Genomic DNA, 17,374 nt, shown 5'->3' with positions numbered 1-17,374 from the left:
TTATCTTCGAATTACGCTTCCTACTGGAGAATATAAGTGGTTTAAATCAGTGAAGGAGGCTGAGTTGTTTGTTGGAAATCTTCCAGCCATCTTGTCTTCTTCGGAACCGGTCTAACCTTCTAAAATGGTTGATAAGTACTTTTTGAAGTAAAGTTCTTTTTTCCAAACTCAGACTTTACTTGAATAATTCAGACATTAACTATTGAGATTCTAAGGGCTCTTGTTAATCTCTCCCTGGACTTGGTGCGTTCTTCCTAAATAGATGATTTAAGTTTAATGTTTCCCTGTGGACTTTTAGATTTTACCTGTGTAATTTATTTTACTTCTGTATAACTTTATCTATAGTGAACTACAATTGATCTTAATTTGTTTTGGAGGCTTAGAGTTTTTTATTGAAGGCCTCCCTGTTGGTTGATTTATAGCAGAAGATTTGCTTTTTTTCTGTAAATGGCTGATAAGTACTCTCTTTAATTTATAATTTCCCCCTTCCCCCCCTTTAAAAAAAAAAAAATTTTTCTTTCAATCTTTCATAGTTTCTCGCGGCTGGGTTAGTTTTAGTTTTCTTTTCTGATTTTTTTGTATTAAGGTTTATACCTTTTCTGTTGAAGTTGTTCCTATTTGTAATTTTGCTCTCTAGTGCATAAATTAGCTATTATTTGCTATATTATATATGGAACCTTTGTTAACGATAAGGAACTGGAAGTCATTTTTGGGTTAATATTTTTTGTAGAGCTAGCTGCTTTTTTGGGTAGCCGTCTAGTTTTGGGTTGCGAGGGTGGGGTGGATTCTCCAGTTCCAACACTACTCAATTTTTTTTGTTTTCCCTTGTTATTCAGGACATGCCTCTGTCCTGATTCTACTGATTTATGTTTACATTTTTGCTCCCAGACTGTTATTGTACTGTTTGATTTTTTTTATATATGCCTACTACCTTCTATGCACTAACAATTGATAATGATTAATACACTTAAATTTGTGAGCTGGAATGTAAAGGGATTGAATCATCCTGTTAAAAGAAGGAAGGTTTTCTCTCATATTAAACAACTCAAAGCTGACATTGCTTTCCTTCAAGAAATTCATATTCGTAGTTTTGATAATTCTCGGCTTTTGTCAAAGTGGGCGGGTCAGCATTTTCATTCATCCTTTGCCGCCAAAGCTAGGGGGGGTTTCCATCCTTATTAATTCAAATATTCCTTTTGAACTCCATAATAAGATATCTGATACAAATGGCAGTTTTATTATCGTTTCTGGTAAATTGTATAATAAAGTTGTACTAGCAAACCTGTATGCTCCCAGTTTTGATGATGTTAATTTTTTTGAACGTTTTTTCTCTTCACTACCAGATTTAAATTCATATTCTCTTATACTGGGTGGCGACTTTAATTGTTGGTTAGATCCTAATTTGGATCGATCGTCCTCTGTTACTAGATCACCTACTAAATCTGCTTTAGCTATTCACTCTTTTCTTTCTAATTATGGCGTCTCAGTTATATGGCGTTTCCTTCATCCTACTGAGAGAGATTATTCTTTTTCACATGTTCACCATACCTTTACTAGAATTGACTATTTTTTTACTTGATAATCAACTTATTCCATTTGTCTATTCTTGTGATTATCAGAGTATACTGATTTCTGATCATGCCCCAATTACTTTGTCTTTAAACTTTCCTGGTCTCCCTCAGAGGAATAAACACTGGCGTTTTAACTCGACTTTATTATCGGATGATGATTTTCAAAAATTTATTAAGGATCAGATAACTTTTTATTTTAACACCAATACATCATCTGAAATGTCATCCCAGATTGGGATGCCATGAAAGCATATTTGAGGGGTTAAATAATCTCTTATACAGCAAATCTTAATAGAAAGTCCCATATAGATCGATTAGACCTAATTAATCAGATTAAAGAATTAGATCAATTGTATGCTCAAACTAAGAATCCTGAATTATACAAGAAGCGTGTAGAACTTCAAACTAAATTTAATCTTTTGTCTACTCAACCTGTTGAACGCCAACTTCTTGAAAGTAAGAGTCGCTTTTATATTCATGGTGACAAATCTGGTAAATTTCTAGTTAATCAGCTGAGGCGTTCTAAAGCTAAACAACATATTACAAAGATCCGGAAGGAGAATGGGGATTTTACATCGGATCACTTAGAAATCAATGACGTATTTAAAAATTTTTACTCTCGGCTTTATTCCTCTGAATCTCTGAATGAGAATATTTCTGTTGATCTTTTCTTAAATAATCTGAATATTCCTTTGCTTTCATCTGATTTTAAAGCCAAACTTAATGAGCCTATATCATCAGAAGAAATATCTTTTGCAATTTCTGCATTGTCTTCAGGAAAATCTCCTGGACCTGATGGGTTCCCCGTAGAATCTTATAAATCATTCTCTTCACTTCTTTTCTCCTCAGTTACTCTCAGTACTATCTGACTTGTTTAATTATGGTAAATTGCCACCCTCTTTTAATGAGGTATCTATTATTCTTTTATTAAAAAAGGGTAAAGACCCAACAGTGTTCCTCGTACAGGCCAGTTTCTTTGCTTAATGTTGATGTTAAAATCTTGGCCAAAGTTTTGGCTCATAGATTAGAAACTGTTATTCCCTCTATTATTTCTGATGATCCAACTGGTTTTATTAAAAACCGTCTTCCTTTTTTTTAACATTCGGCGTTTATTTAACATTTTATATTCACCTTCAACTGGGATTCCTGAATGCGTTATTTCTCTTGATGCGGAGAAAGCATTTGATCGTATAGAGTGGAACTACCTCTTTGCAGTTTTAGAAAAATTTGACTTTGTTCAAAGTTTTATCTCTTGGATCAAATTGCTGTATCTGTGTCCTACCGCCTCTGTTTTGACTAATTTTCAGCAATCCCAGTTATTTAACTTCATACCTGTGGCACCCGTCAAGGATGCCCTTTAAGTCCCTTTCTCTTTGAATTGGCTATAGAACCTCTGGCAATAGCATTCCGAAGCTGTCCTGAACTGACCGGGATCTGGGGGGGGGGGGGGGGGGGGGTGTTGAGCATAAAGTTTCTCTTTATGCTGGTGATTTATTACTTTTTCTTTCATATCCGTCCACATCCTTACCTCCAATGTTTTCACTTCTTGATCAGTTTAGCCAGTTTTCTGGCTATAAACTTAATTTACATAAGAGTGAACTTTTCCCAATTAATAAAGAAGCACAAGAATTAGCATTTCGTGACCTCCCTTTTAAAGTAGTCCATAATCAATTTACTTACCTTGGGATTACAGTTACAAGGAAGTTTAATTATCTTTTTCGTGAAAATTTTGCCAATCTTTTATATACTACAAAACAGAGTCTGTCACAATGGTCACCTCTATCTATGTCCTTGGTAGGTCGTATTAATGTTGTTAAAATGTATGTTCTCCCTAAATTTTTATATTTATTTCAATCTATCCCAATTTTTATTCCTAAAGCCTTTTTTGATTCCTTAGACTCTATTATTTTGTCATATCTGTGGAAGAATAAGCGTTCTAGAATTAATAAAGTTTATCTTCAAAAATCTAAAAAAGAGGGTGGCGTGGCCTTACCTAATTTTCGTTTATATTATTGGGCAGCTAACATACGTTGCACTACCTTTTGGTCTTTTTTTCATAGCCAACCCGAGTGCCCTAATTGGGTGGCAATGGAGTTGAATTCCACTAAAGATCTATCTATTTCTGCACTTCTTGGCTCTGCACTCCCTAGTAGTTTGTCTAGGCTAATTGTTAATCCTCTTGTCAGACACACTTTGCGAATATGAGCTCAGTTTAGGAAATTTTATGGTTTTTATGGTTTTTCCCTTTCTAGTCCTATCTTACATAATCACTTTTTTTTTACCTACTATGTATGATTCAACATTCTATGATTGGTATAGGAAGGGCATTAGACATTTTGAAGATCTTTTTATCGACAATCGTTTCGCATCTTTTCAACAGCTCTCTGCTAAGTTCAATCTGCCTAATGCCCATTTTTTAAAGATATCTCCAAATTAGACACTTTATTAATCCTTTAATTCCTAACTTTCCTGAAATGCCCAAGAAAAATGTTATGGATTTATTTATTTCTATTAATCCACTGAGTAAAGGTTTAATATCATTTATTCGTGATAAATTAGCATTTTTACGGCGTGCCCCTGTGGAAAAAATTAGAATGGCTTGGGAGCATGATTTAAACATCTCTTTATCTGATGAGATTTGGGACTCGATCCTTAAATCGGTTAATTCAACCTCTTTGTGCTCGCCATTGCCTTTTACAGTTTAAGATTGTTCATAGAGCCCATATGTCTAAATCATCTCAATTTTACCCTAATATTAGTCCTCTTTGTGATAAATGCAAAAGGGGCAAGGCTTCTTTTATTCATATGTATTGGTCTTGTCCTAGTTTAGAGAAATTTTGGAAAGATGTTTTTATAACTTTATCCTGTATTCTGAATCACTACTTAGAACCTAACCCTTTAATTGCTCTGTTTGGTTTTTTGGGGTGAGACAGATATACGTTTGAGTTCGACTAAGTGTCGAATATTATCTTTTGCTTCTCTCCTGGCTAGACGTCTTATCCTCCTTAGATGGAGAGATGTTGCCCCGCCCACGCATGCTCAATGGCTTAATGATATTATGTCCTGTTTAGACCGTGAAAAAATTCATTATTCATTTCTTAATTCGGATATAAAGTTTCATAAGGTCTGGGGACCTTTTATTGAGTACTTTCATAACCTTCCTCTTAATTAAGGTTTTTTTTTCAGTCCCTTTCAGCTTTTTTTTGGTAGTAGGCATAAAGTGCCTTTAGTAGTGCATAAAGTGTCTTCTGTTTTCAAGTGTATTTACAGTTTTGGGGGTTTGAATGTCCTGATTTATATTCTCTATATTATGTTGTGGTTGGTCTGGAGTCTTTTTTTGTTGTGGGGCTTGGGGAGGATACTAACTTTACATGACTTCAATTTGGGTGCTTTCTCAATTATCTTTTTTGTATTATATTGTATGTTTATTTTTGCACTGTATTAATTTTTTTTATTTTGGTTTGGTTTTTTTATTTGTAGTGTTGTAGAAAATTTATTTAAAAAATCAATAAAAAAAAAAGATAAGGCATTCTTCATTTCCTTGTTGCAAATTAACATCTTTCCCTCGATTTCTGTTTGATCTTTCTTCCTGACATGTTCAATTATTTTTCTTTACCCAAAATGTCCTTTGACCCCTTTCTGACAAACTTCTGATCACATAAATTTCTTCTGAAGTATCCATACTGTTGACCAATGTGGCTGATTCTCTTCTTAGAGATTATTTGCGCTCCACCTTCCAACCATCTGGAATAATTTAATAATCCTCATTAGTCAAAAGAAACCCTGGTACATCGCAAACTTTGCCAAATCTTGATCTCCAATTTTTCCCTCAAGTCTTAAAGTTGTCAGTAACTGAAATGCTTAAATTCCACATTGTTTCATTCCTCTGAGTTGTGCCAAAATAAATGTTACTTTTGTTGATTAGACATTTGTTATGAGATGTCTGCTGTGGGTAATCCATAAGTAGTGTAAAAGAGGACGGATAATTTCTGTCAGATGAGTTTTCTGGTTTGTTTGAGGTCTCTGAACTCTTCAACAGATAGCTCCAGGCTGTGCTGGCATGCTGAAGGCAGTGGTATATTTCCTCAATGCTAGTCTTGTGCCAGGTGGTTCATAAGATATTGCAAGGGGGCCAAGTTTTCTTTGGTCCAGTAAAACACTTTTTTGATAGGAGAGAGTACTGATATATGCTAAGGCTTGTTCTTTCATGTGCTGCAGTGAATTAGGTGAAGGTAACTTGTAGCTCTGCCTCCAAAAGTATAAGTATGCAAGCATTAGTGGTTTGATAAAGGTGATTCTGGGATAGTGATGAGTGTTGAATAGTGTGATAACAGATTGAACAGGTTCCTTTTTTTCTTCAACTCCACTCCAGTGAGAAAATTCAGATTAAGATATGCACAGTGGCCACTTTATTAGGTACACCTTTAAAAAACAAATATCTGTTCAGCTATTCGTGTTGCAGCATTAGCACATAAAAGCACGGTCAATAGATTCAGTTGATGTTCAAACCAAACAAACATTGTAATAGGGAAGAAATGCGATCTAAGTGACTTTGATGGTGGGGAATGATTGTTGTTGCCAGACAGATTTGTTTGATTATGTCAAACTGCTGATCTCCTGGGATTTTCACGCACAACAGAGTGGTGCGATAAGCAACAAAACATCCAGTGAGCACCAGTTCTGTGGGTGAAAATGTCTGAGAGGTCAGAGGAGGATGTCCAGACTGGTTTAAGCTGACAGGAAGGCAGCAGTAACTCAAATAACCATGCATTGTAACTATGGTGTGTAGAAGAGTGTCTCTAAACACACACCTTGAACTTTGAAGTGGATGGGTTACAGCAGCAGAAGAGCTCAAACATACACTCAGTGGCTACTTTATTAGGTACAGGAGGTTTCTAATAAAGTGACAACTGAGGCTACGTCCACACTAGAAGACTTTACTATTTGGCATTTTTTGAGGCCAGTTACTGTGTACCTTTCAATCTAAAACATCGGGTCCTAAAATTAATGGTACCTGGTGTTATTATGAGTACAGGCATAGATGATCCTGCGAGTGAGCTGGAGTTTTATAAACAATTCTATGCATCACAATTCAAGGCTGAAAAGGCCTTGGGATCCAGATAAGAATTAAGAGTAATGAATATATGTTAACAAATTTGTGCTGATCCTCTTTAAATATATTTGGCCACGGTTTAACTTCAGATTCTAATGATGAGAGATTTGCTTAGATAAGGAGGAGTAAAACTAGTTTTAAGTTGGTCAAGAACCACACATAATAAATTTTAAATTATCATCAATACATTGCTGACTGGCAGAAAACAAAGAGTGGAAATAAAGAGGGCCTTTTCTGGTTGGCTGCCGGTGACTAGTTCCATAGGGGTCTGTGTATTTTACATTATATGTTAATGATCTGGATGACAGAATTGATGGCTTTGTGGCCTGGTTTGCGGTTGATAGGTAGAGTGGCAGGTAGTGTTGAGGAAGCAGGGAGTCTGCAGAAGGGACTTGGATTGACAGAATGGTGGAGAAGTAGCAGATAGATAGATAGATAGATACTTTATTCATCCCCATGGGGAAATTCAACAGTTTTTCCAATGTCCCATACACTCGCTGTAGCAAAACTAATTACATACAATACTTAACTCAGTAAAAAATATGATATGCATCTATGCATCTAAATCACTCTCTCAAAAAGCATTAATAATAGCTTTTAAAAAGTTCTTAAGTAGTTTACTTAAATACATTAAATACAATCAACCCCAGCACTTTAACATATCTTACTCCTGGTGATACAGATGGAATACAGTGTAAGGAAGCGTATGGTCATGTATTTTGGTAGAAGGAATAAAGCCGTAGACTATTTTCTAAATGGGGAGGAAATTCAGAAATCAAAAGTGTAAGGCGATTTGGGAGTTCTTGTGCAGGATTTCTTAAAGGTTAGCTTGCAGATTGAGTAGGTGGTAAGGAAGGCAAATGCAATATTGGCATTCATTTCAAGTGGTCTAGAACATAAAAATGACGATGTAATGCTGAGGCTTTATAAGGCTTTGGTCAGACTTGGAGCATTGAGAGCTATTTTGGGCCCCTTTATCTAAGAAGGGATGTACTGGCATTAAAGGATCCAAAGGAGTTTCACAAGAATTTCTCCAGGAATGAAAGGGTTGCTGTGTGAGGAGTGATTGATGTCTCTGGGCCTGTACTCGCTGGAGTTTAGGAGAATGAAGTGGTGGATGGAATGGGATCTCATTGAAACCTATTGAATATTGAAAGGCCCAGAGAGTGGATGTGGAGAGGATGTTTCCTATAGTGGGGGAGTGTAAGATCAGAGGGCACAGTCTCAGAATAATAGGAAATCTGTTTAGAACAGAGATGTGGAGGATTTTTAGCCAGAGGATAATGAATCTGTAATCCATTGCTACAGGAGGCCAAGTCATTGGATTTATTTAAAGCAATAATTGATAGGTTCTTGGTTATAAGGTGTCAAAGATTATGGGAAGAAGATAAGAAAATGGAGTTGAAGGGGAGATAAATCAGCCATGATCAAATAGTGGAGAAGACCTGATGGACTGAAGAGCCTAATTTTGCTCCTTAAGGTGTTACGTACCCCGTAACTGGGTCACTTACCAGCAAAGATGGAGAGGTCCGTTGAAGTCTGATGGTACTATTTTTAACAATATTTATTGGTAAAAATACACAAAAATAATATCAATGCAAACATACAGATAATATACGTTGTCAATACTAACTCTAAAAGTGCGGGTATAATAATAATCAATAAGAAGTTAGCTCTATTGTTGTCTAGGGGATAATGTATTGTCCGATGGAAATATAAAAGTCACTTTAGTTTATTCAGGCTGCAGCTTTTGGTTGGAGTCAAGAGAGACAGATTTTTAGAACTTGCCAGCTTTTCCTTTTATGATGTCGATCCTTCCAGAGTTCCATTGGTGGTGACCTCTTTCTTTAGCTAAGCCGTCTTCCGTGGTAAGGCCCCAATCCCGGCAACAGGAAAGGACACACGTGGGCCATCCACCGGCTGTCGCTATTAAATGCTGTCATGGGATTTCTAGCGTTTCTCCTGGTGCGTCTAAAGGGGTTGTTCCCCAGACCCTCTTTTATCCTTCCTCACGGGGTCTCAGATGTCAGTCAGGTTGGGATGATGCAATCCCTCAACCAGCCCCCTCTGATCATTCCCTGAGGGCTTCCACGAATAGTACAGTACTCAATACACAATTCCGTCTCCAAGAGACAATGGCCGTTATCCGTGGCTTTGTATCGCGGAGGCCAGGACACATTCCAAACATCTCTCTCTCATTTCCTGGGTCTCCTGACCTAAATTAATAGCGATCTTGCGATTCTCAAAAAGGAGGGGGCTACTTTGTACCCTTCGGCCCCTCAGAGTTGGGGCACAGTCGTAACAAAGGTCATAAGTAGATCTGCAATGGACAGATTAAGAATGTGGATAAATAGATATACCCCTTGTGTTGCTTCAATCACCGTCTGCCATATTCCCACTCTGGGCCCCTATGACCTTAAGACTTTGCCTGTCTTAATAATAAACTTAGAGATTCCTTACTTTCTGTGGTCTTGCTGCTGTCAAATGAATATGGTACTGAATCATTAACTAAAAAGGAATTTGTATGACAAGTAGCATGAGACATAATTTTTGGCATTGAGAATTAGTGGACTCCCATAGCCACCCTCCTCTGTTTCTATTTTGTATTGGCATCTGTGTATACCTGACCGGATAGGATTCAAAATCATGTCTTTGGATTGTTCATCCAAGGTTCTGAATTATTCATTCAGTGGTGTAACTACTACATTACCATTCTCTGGATGTTAGACTTAACTAAGATAAGGCAACCAAGAGGTAACCAAGAAGGGGTTGTAAATGTTATGGAAAATATAAATTTGGAAGTTAACTGCAATTTGAATAGTTGGATGATAGACTTTAGGATTTTGACAGATGACTTGGCATTGGTTAAATTGCCTTATCAAATGTATCTAGACCAGAAGGGTCATTTCCTTTAGCTTTAACATTATAATAGATTGCAGTGGATTTGTTGTTATTGTTTTAGATCCATCTTCTGCCTCCAAGGGCCTTGGCAGAGTTAATTATGCTCCTTGTAGTCTCTCACCAATTAATATTGTTCTGTTACTTTTAATGAAAGGTCTTTCATTAACTCTTTCTCCATAACTACTGCTAGACATGAGAATTTCTGACAATTTCTGTTTCATTTCCCTTTTCTGGCATCTTCATGTTTTTATATATTGAAGTGCTGTTTCAGTTTTCCTTATGCAGTGCTTAAAGTTGGCCCTATTCTTCATTTATTTAAAATTAAGAATCTTAATTTAGCTGTTAAATTTTTCCTGTTTTAGAGTGAAAATGTGCAAGTACTTGCGCATTCTAAACTGAACACAGTGATATGCTCTGGAGCAGGTTGAGATCCCAGATATCATACAGTGATCATAAGATGCCGGAGCAATAGCTTTTGCTATTAGCAGGTTGTACTAATGGGCAGAAATTCTTGATCTTTCATCCTGTACCTTTCAGCACACACTGAACATTTGTCAAATCCCTTTTTACTTCTGAAGACACTGCATTTGAGATTTTAAAAAAATTCACAAAGTGTATATTGAGCCATAAAAAAGTATGTTTGCAAGTGAGTATAAAGTTGTGTTCTGAAGCTTTTTTTATATATATACTAGGCCTTTGATTTAATTGAGCAGAGGTACGCAGCAGTGAAAATCCATCAACTGAACAAAAACTGGAGGGAAGAAAAGAAAGAAAATTACCACAAGTATGTCTTTTATACATAAAATTACAAATAGAATTTTCTGTAGTTTCTGAACAAAGTAGAATTATATGCATTATTTTAATTGTTGGTTTTAGGCATGCATGTAGAGAATACAGAATACACAAAGAACTGGATCATCCCAGAATAGTAAAATTGTATGACTATTTCTCCCTGGATACAGATACGTAAGTATACTGCTTTGTACTTCAGAATGAGAATGTTACTTTGATTTGTCTCTTACTGGGTACCAACAGAGGGGTATAAAGTCAAACCAAAGGAGAAATAACATACTTTAAGGTCGTATTTTTGTCAAGTAATAGGAAGATAAAATTCTTATTAAATTTAAGTTGATGTTCTTGATACAAAGAAGGTTTGGTATTGCTGTAGCATGTCTCATTCAAACATGTATAATTTCCTATGTGAAATTCTATAATGGAATAACATTTTAAAGGCATTACTCTTTTAATATTGTGGCATAGGATATACTGGTATGCAAAATGTGTTTCCTAGTGGTATGGTTTCAGTAAAGCAGAAAAGTGTTGTAAATGTCTCCAAGTTGAACACCACAGGTATCAAAAAACATAAAAATGATCAAAATATACTGTTCTGTTGTATTACAATGCTCAAATCATTTGGGATACAATATATCAAAGATCAGTATATAACTGGTTCAAAAGCATAAGGAGTTATTAGTGTTTCTAAATTGTTCATATTAGTCTAGAAAAACTGTGCCAACCAGTATTGACAGTTTATACTACTTACTTCAGGCTTAGAGGTGGCTCTAAATTTTTTTAGGGGGGTTTGCATAGAAGTAAGCTTTAATTTGTTAAGAAACCGTCAAGTTAAATAACCCTAGCAGTAAGCGAACATTTTAAATGTATGGGTGCATTTGAAATCATTTCAGTTATTTAGTGCCTAGTTACCCAAAGCTAGTGGAATGACAATGTGGTTGAACTTGATCTTTTTTATGAAACCTGTTTTTCAATTGCCCTTACCAAGCAATGTTTACTACCTCAGAGGTGTTACAGAAAACTGTGGAAGCCAGATAAGAAGAATTGATTATTAGAAGTCCAATTCTGCTACTCAGTACTAAAGTTGGTTATTTGATAAGCAAATGGAGGAGGGGCATATAAGGAGACAGCAATAAATAGCACGAGAACAGTCCCGTTGGCACCTGAGTCCATGCTTGCTAATACCAGTTTTATTTTAATTCAACCCTAACCCAGCATGGTGGGAGAGCTTATCTAAACTGGTACCTTTTTGAGTGCATTTTGTACCTGTTTGGCATAATATACCAAATATTAATAATAATAATATAATTAATAATATAACTGCACACTGATGTCCAATTTTGAGGGGTACTTCCCCCCTCAGAGCAGTTTTGTTATCATGCATGATCTGGCTGAAAGAAAAATGAGGAAGCCATGTTGGAATGTTTCAGTGGTACCAGATGAAAGAACAGTATATCTTGAAATACTGCAATATGCATTTCAAATGTGTGATAGTTAGGATGGGGAAAGGATATGGATCTTGACTTGTATGATCTTAGAGACTGATAGACAAATAAAACAGCGAAAGTAAGTGGTGGATAAAACTTATTAAAAGGCACATATGATGTATTTCAAGCCTAGAAGCATAGAATAACAAAATTCTCAAAGTTTGTAAATACCAGACTACTTTATGTTGTTGGTAATAAAAAAAAATGTTCTGCACTGTCCCCAAGTCCCCATCATTTTAACCAGTGCAGCCAATCAACCTGTAAATGGTGAATAAAGAGGTAGTAACATATTTTATTTGTAAAGACTGATAGAAAATGTGGATACTTCATGTTCTTTAGATGATATGTCATAATATCATTTGAAACTAAATAAAAGGTTTTTGACAGCGTAACTTGGAGGCTGGTCGTCAAACGTTTTCCTTAATGTTGGATATAGCATTTTGTTTGTCTATTAGGCCAGTAACTGAGATCTGCACTGGAAACGACAAAAATACCAGGTTGTCTTAAAACATGGCGACAAAATTGAAAAGGGTAGTGAATACAGGACAGAAGTTACGCTTGAGTGCACGCAGGATAATGTAGATGATCTTGTAGCATAGTTAGAAATGAGCAGGTAAGATGTTGTGGTTGAAAGATCATCACAGCCGGGAATTTAACATCCAAGAATACACACCTAATCAAAAGGCCGGGCAAGGTGGGCAGAGGGGTGGGCTGGCTTCAACTTAAAACAAAAGAGAATCAAACCCGTAGAAAGAAGTGACAAGATCAGAAAATAAAGCATTCTTGTGAGTAGAGTTAAGGGTGTAAAGGGTATTAGGGTAAAAAGACCCTAATGGGAGTTATATGCAGGTCTCCTGACAGTACCCAGGATGTAGGCTACAAATTACAATTGGGGATAGAAAAGGTATGTTTAAAAAAAAATGTTCTAATGATCGTGGGGAATTTCAGTATGCAGATAGATTGGGAAAATGAAGTTGGTGCTGGATGCCTACAAGAACATTCTTTGGAGCAGTTTATTTGAGCCCACTAGGAAAAATCAATTCTGAATTAGTTGTGTAATGAGCCAGGTTTGATTAGGGTTCTTAAGGTAAAAGAACACCTAGGAGGCAGTGATCATAATATGACAGAATTTGCCCTACAGTTTGAGAGTGCGAAGCTAAAATTGGATGTATTGTTATTACAATGGAGTAAAGGGAATGACAGAGGCATCTCTGCATCTCAAGGAGGGGACTCAATACAAGCTGCTCAGATAATTAAGAATGGACAATAAAAACTGGCCATCCAATACAGGATTTTGGGGGGAAAGATATAAAATTGATGAAAATGCAAAATTGGGTTGCTGTTTTCTTTGGAAGAAATGTGGCAAGTTAACATCAATGTAGCTGTCAACTGTAGGAGGATAGATGCCAGCTGACAGTTATAGTTAAGCTAAACCAAGCAAGTCATACAAAATGAAGAGAATTTTAATTAAGCTAATGTGCTGTTGAAGTTATGTAAAAAGATTTCATTGTTTTCTCTTAGATTTTGTACTGTTTTAGAATATTGTGAAGGAAATGACTTGGATTTCTATCTGAAGCAACATAAACTGATGTCTGAGAAGGAAGCACGATCCATTGTAATGCAGATAGCAAATGCATTGCGATACCTAAATGAGATCAAACCTCCCATTATACACTATGATCTAAAGCCTGGTAAGTTTTCATCAGACTGAATGATGTGACATTCAGGCATCTTATTTGTGACTTCTAATTAGGTTGCTATTGGATGATTAGTTTTGGAATTGCTCTCAATTAATTGGGAAATGGACACAATCTAACAGAAACTGATACAGACTTTAAGGATCGTGTGGTCATTGTGGGAGTGTTATGCTCAAATTGCTGCTGGATTTTCTACATCATAATTGCCTACCATTGGGTTATTGTTCCTCTCTGCGCCTAGTGGCACATCAGCCGGCAACATTGCCATTTCTTTAGCGTTCCTCGGTATTTCGAGAGGCTGAGTTACTAGCTCAACACTCAACCCAGCGGGGATGGAAAGCATGCAAGGAGCCGGCTGGATTTGAATCCAGGATCATTCGCCTCAAAGTCTGGTGCAGATGCCACTGCACCACTGACTGGCTATTGATGGATATCATTGTTTGTGAAGCACTTTAGAATAAGGATATTTAGTGCAAATATGAATGCAAGAACTAAGCTGTCTTTCATAAAAGGAAAAGTAGTAATAGATTGAGTAATGGAATTGATTGAATCTCTACAGCCTTCAAATTGTGATACTTTACCTGCCATGTAGTATTATATTTTGAGCAAACCACTGGATGTTATATCATTTTGCAAAGAGTATTTGCTTGAAGGAATGACATAATGACATCACAAAACCAGAATGACTTAAAAATATAAATAACAATTACATCAAAAATCTGTCACTGGAACAACAAATTAACTGACTCTTCAGGCAATATTTGAATCTAGGAAACTCTCCCAAAAAAAAAACAAATCTAAAAGAAGACTGCTTCTTTTATGCAAATGCACTTCCTATGTAAAGCACTCTATAGGACATTGTAACCAAAACAAAAAACAAGTATAAACCATACGACATAGGAGCAGATATAGGCCATTTGGCTCATCAAGTCTGCTCTGCCATTTCATCATGTCTGATCCAACTTACCTCTCAGCCCCAGTCTCCTGCATTCTCCCTATATTCCTTGGTACCCTGACAACCAACCTCTGCCTTAAATATGGCAAAGAATTCCACAGATTCACAACCCCCTGGCTAAAGAAACTTCTCATCTCCATTCTAAAAAGGACACTCCTCTATTCTGCGGCTGTGTTCTCTGGTCTTAGACTCTCCCATCATAGGAAGCATCCTCTCCACATCCACGCTATCAAGGCCTTTCACCATTCGAAGGGTTTCGATGAGGTCACCCCTTCCTAGAGCCATCAGGTGTTCTTCATGTAACAAACCATTCAATCCTGGAATAGTTTTCGTGAACCTCCTTTGAACCTTCTCTAGTTTCAGCACATCCTTTTTAAAAAGAAAAGGCCCAAACATGATCACAGTACTTCAAGTGAGGCCTCACCATATGCTTTATAAAGTCTCAACATTACATCCTTGATTTAATATTTTAGTCCTCTTGAAATTAATGCTAACATTGCACATGCCTTTCTCGCCACAGACCTTAGGGAATCCTGCACAAGGACACACTAGTCCCTTTGCATCCCAGCTTTTGCATTTCTCTCCATTTAGAAAATAGTCAATCCTTTCATTTCTTTTACCAAAGACTTCCTAGCACTTTTTTCCATCTGCCATTTCTATGCTCATTCTCCTAATCTAAGTCCTTGTTTAATCTCCCCTTCCACCTATCTTCATATCGTCTGCAAACTTTGCAACACAGCTATCAATTCCATCATCCAGATCATTGACATATAAATATAAAACAAATCGGTTACAAAACAGACCCCATAGAACATCACTAGTCACCAACGGCCAGTCAGAAAAGGCTCCCGTTATTCCCATCTTTGCCTCTTGCCAATCAGTTACTGTTTTATCTATGCTAGAATCTTTCTTGTAACACCATGGGCTCAAAGCTTGTTAAGCATCCTCATGTGGTACCTGATCAAAGGCCTTGCCAAGTACACATCAACTGATTCTCCTTCCATCTATCCTGTTTGTTACTACAAAGAATTCCAGCAGATTTGGCAGTCAAAATTTTCCCTTGAGGAAATCATGCTGACTACGGCCTATTTTATCATGTGCCTCCAAGTACCCTGAGATCTCATCATTAATAATCAACTCCAACATTTTCCCAGCCAGTGTGGTCAGACTAACTGGCCAAGAGTATCCTTTCTTCTGCTTCTTTCCCTTGAAGAGTGGAGTGACATTTGATATTTTCCAGTCATCTGGAACCATTCCAGAATCAAGTCATTTTTGAAAGATCATTACAAATGCCTCCATGATCTCTTCAGCCTTTAGCTCTGTATCCACACAGACGATGGCGACTGTGCTTGCCCCTTCCTTTTAATTTGCTTTTATGAATATATCCCAAACACTGATTGGATGCTAGTCAATGCTCTGTTACGCTCCTGCCTTTTATCCTCGGAAGTTGGACCTGATTGAAGTTGCCTCCTCTCCAAACTTCCGACGTCTGGATTGGAAACTGGTCAAAGCTCTATTACTTTGTTTAAAAAGTGTTCAATTAAAATAGTTGCAATTACATATTTTTTCCTTATAGGTAATATCCTTCTGGTCGATGGAACTGCATGTGGAGAAATAAAAATAACTGATTTTGGGTTATCAAAGATTATGGATGATGACAATTATAATGCTGTAGATGGAATGGATCTCACATCTCAAGGAGCGGGGACTTATTGGTAAATTAAACATTATTTTGGGGGCAAATACTTTAATGTCAATTTATTCACAGTGAGATTGCTATTTTAATGGGACAAGGTTATAAAATGGTATTTTCAATATGTTTTCATTAGGTAGCTTTTGCTGTTTAAATTAAAAGTTACTATACTTTCGAATGTTGAAGTTTTGATTTAAAGTAAGAAACTTGTTTTTATCTAAATTATTAACTAAGAATGAAAAAGTCTTCATAATACTGATGTTGTAAAATTATTTAATGATATTACTCAATATTCTCAAAGGGTGGTGAGTATGTGGAGGAGGAAAAATACGTACACAACTTCAAACATTCAAAATACATTTGATAGGTACAAAGTTTTAGAGGGCTACGAACTGAATGCAGGCAAATGGAACGATGTCAACTAGGTAGCTTGGCATGGTCAACCTGGGGTGGAGCCAAAGGACCTGTGTTTCCATGCTAAATAATTCTTCACTCGTCCTCAGAAGGTGTCTGTATTTCTTTGATTTAGAGAAGTGCCGAGACTTACTCACTTTTCTTTCACAGTGAAGTGCTTAGCAGCATCTGCTGTCAATTAAGTATCATACAAAATTCTTGCCTGCCTTAACCTTGGGTGTCCTATCTGCAAATACCAGAACTGGAAAATGTGACTGGAGCTACCTCTTTAGTTTCTGGGGCATAATTATTTCTTAAACACAAGCTATCTTAATAGGATCATTCCTGCGAGATGAGTATAATTCAGATTCCCTGTTAAATTTTCGCCTGGTTACTAGAAATGAGCAGCTATTCACCAAAATGATTTTAAATATTTTGACAGGCTACCCCATTTTTCAGGAGTCTGATAAAGCAAAATGGCTTAAACGTATTTAGAGGAAATGACGGCAGAGATTTTGTCACACTGTTAGTTGAATAAGATTTCCTGAATTTTTTTGGAGTATGCGTTGAGCATCATCTAATATGTGATCCACAATGTTTAAAGAACTTGAAATTACAGAAAGGCTTTGCATGAAAAGGGGCTGTTTGGAATGTCAAATCCATGCTGGCTTCATAAAGGAACAATTAAGTTTGTCCCTTTCCACTGAGCCTTGCAAATTCATCCATTCAGATACTTATCAAAATAACTTTTGGACAACATCCCTTGCAGTGC

At 36.6% G+C, this 17,374-nt stretch overlaps 1 protein-coding gene across 8 annotated transcripts in view; it reads left to right on the top strand.

Moving 5' to 3' along the window:
- The window catches only part of tlk1a (tousled-like kinase 1a), a 137,491-nt gene that overhangs the window by 105,986 nt on the left and 14,131 nt on the right, over nt 1-17,374 (top strand). For all 8 annotated transcript variants that reach the window (XM_073047286.1, XM_073047285.1, XM_073047284.1 and 5 more), the window contains 4 exons: nt 10,278-10,369; nt 10,462-10,551; nt 13,386-13,555; nt 16,093-16,231. In XM_073047286.1, the coding sequence (XP_072903387.1) occupies nt 10,278-10,369; nt 10,462-10,551; nt 13,386-13,555; nt 16,093-16,231 (491 nt within the window). The remainder of the gene's footprint in view (nt 1-10,277; nt 10,370-10,461; nt 10,552-13,385; nt 13,556-16,092; nt 16,232-17,374) is intronic.

This window comes from Hemitrygon akajei, chromosome 5, assembly GCF_048418815.1.
Source record: "Hemitrygon akajei chromosome 5, sHemAka1.3, whole genome shotgun sequence".
In the NCBI taxonomy this organism is placed as follows: domain Eukaryota; kingdom Metazoa; phylum Chordata; class Chondrichthyes; order Myliobatiformes; family Dasyatidae; genus Hemitrygon; species Hemitrygon akajei.
Note: the sequence above shows the minus strand (reverse complement) of the source record. Positions and strands in the feature narration are given on the sequence as shown.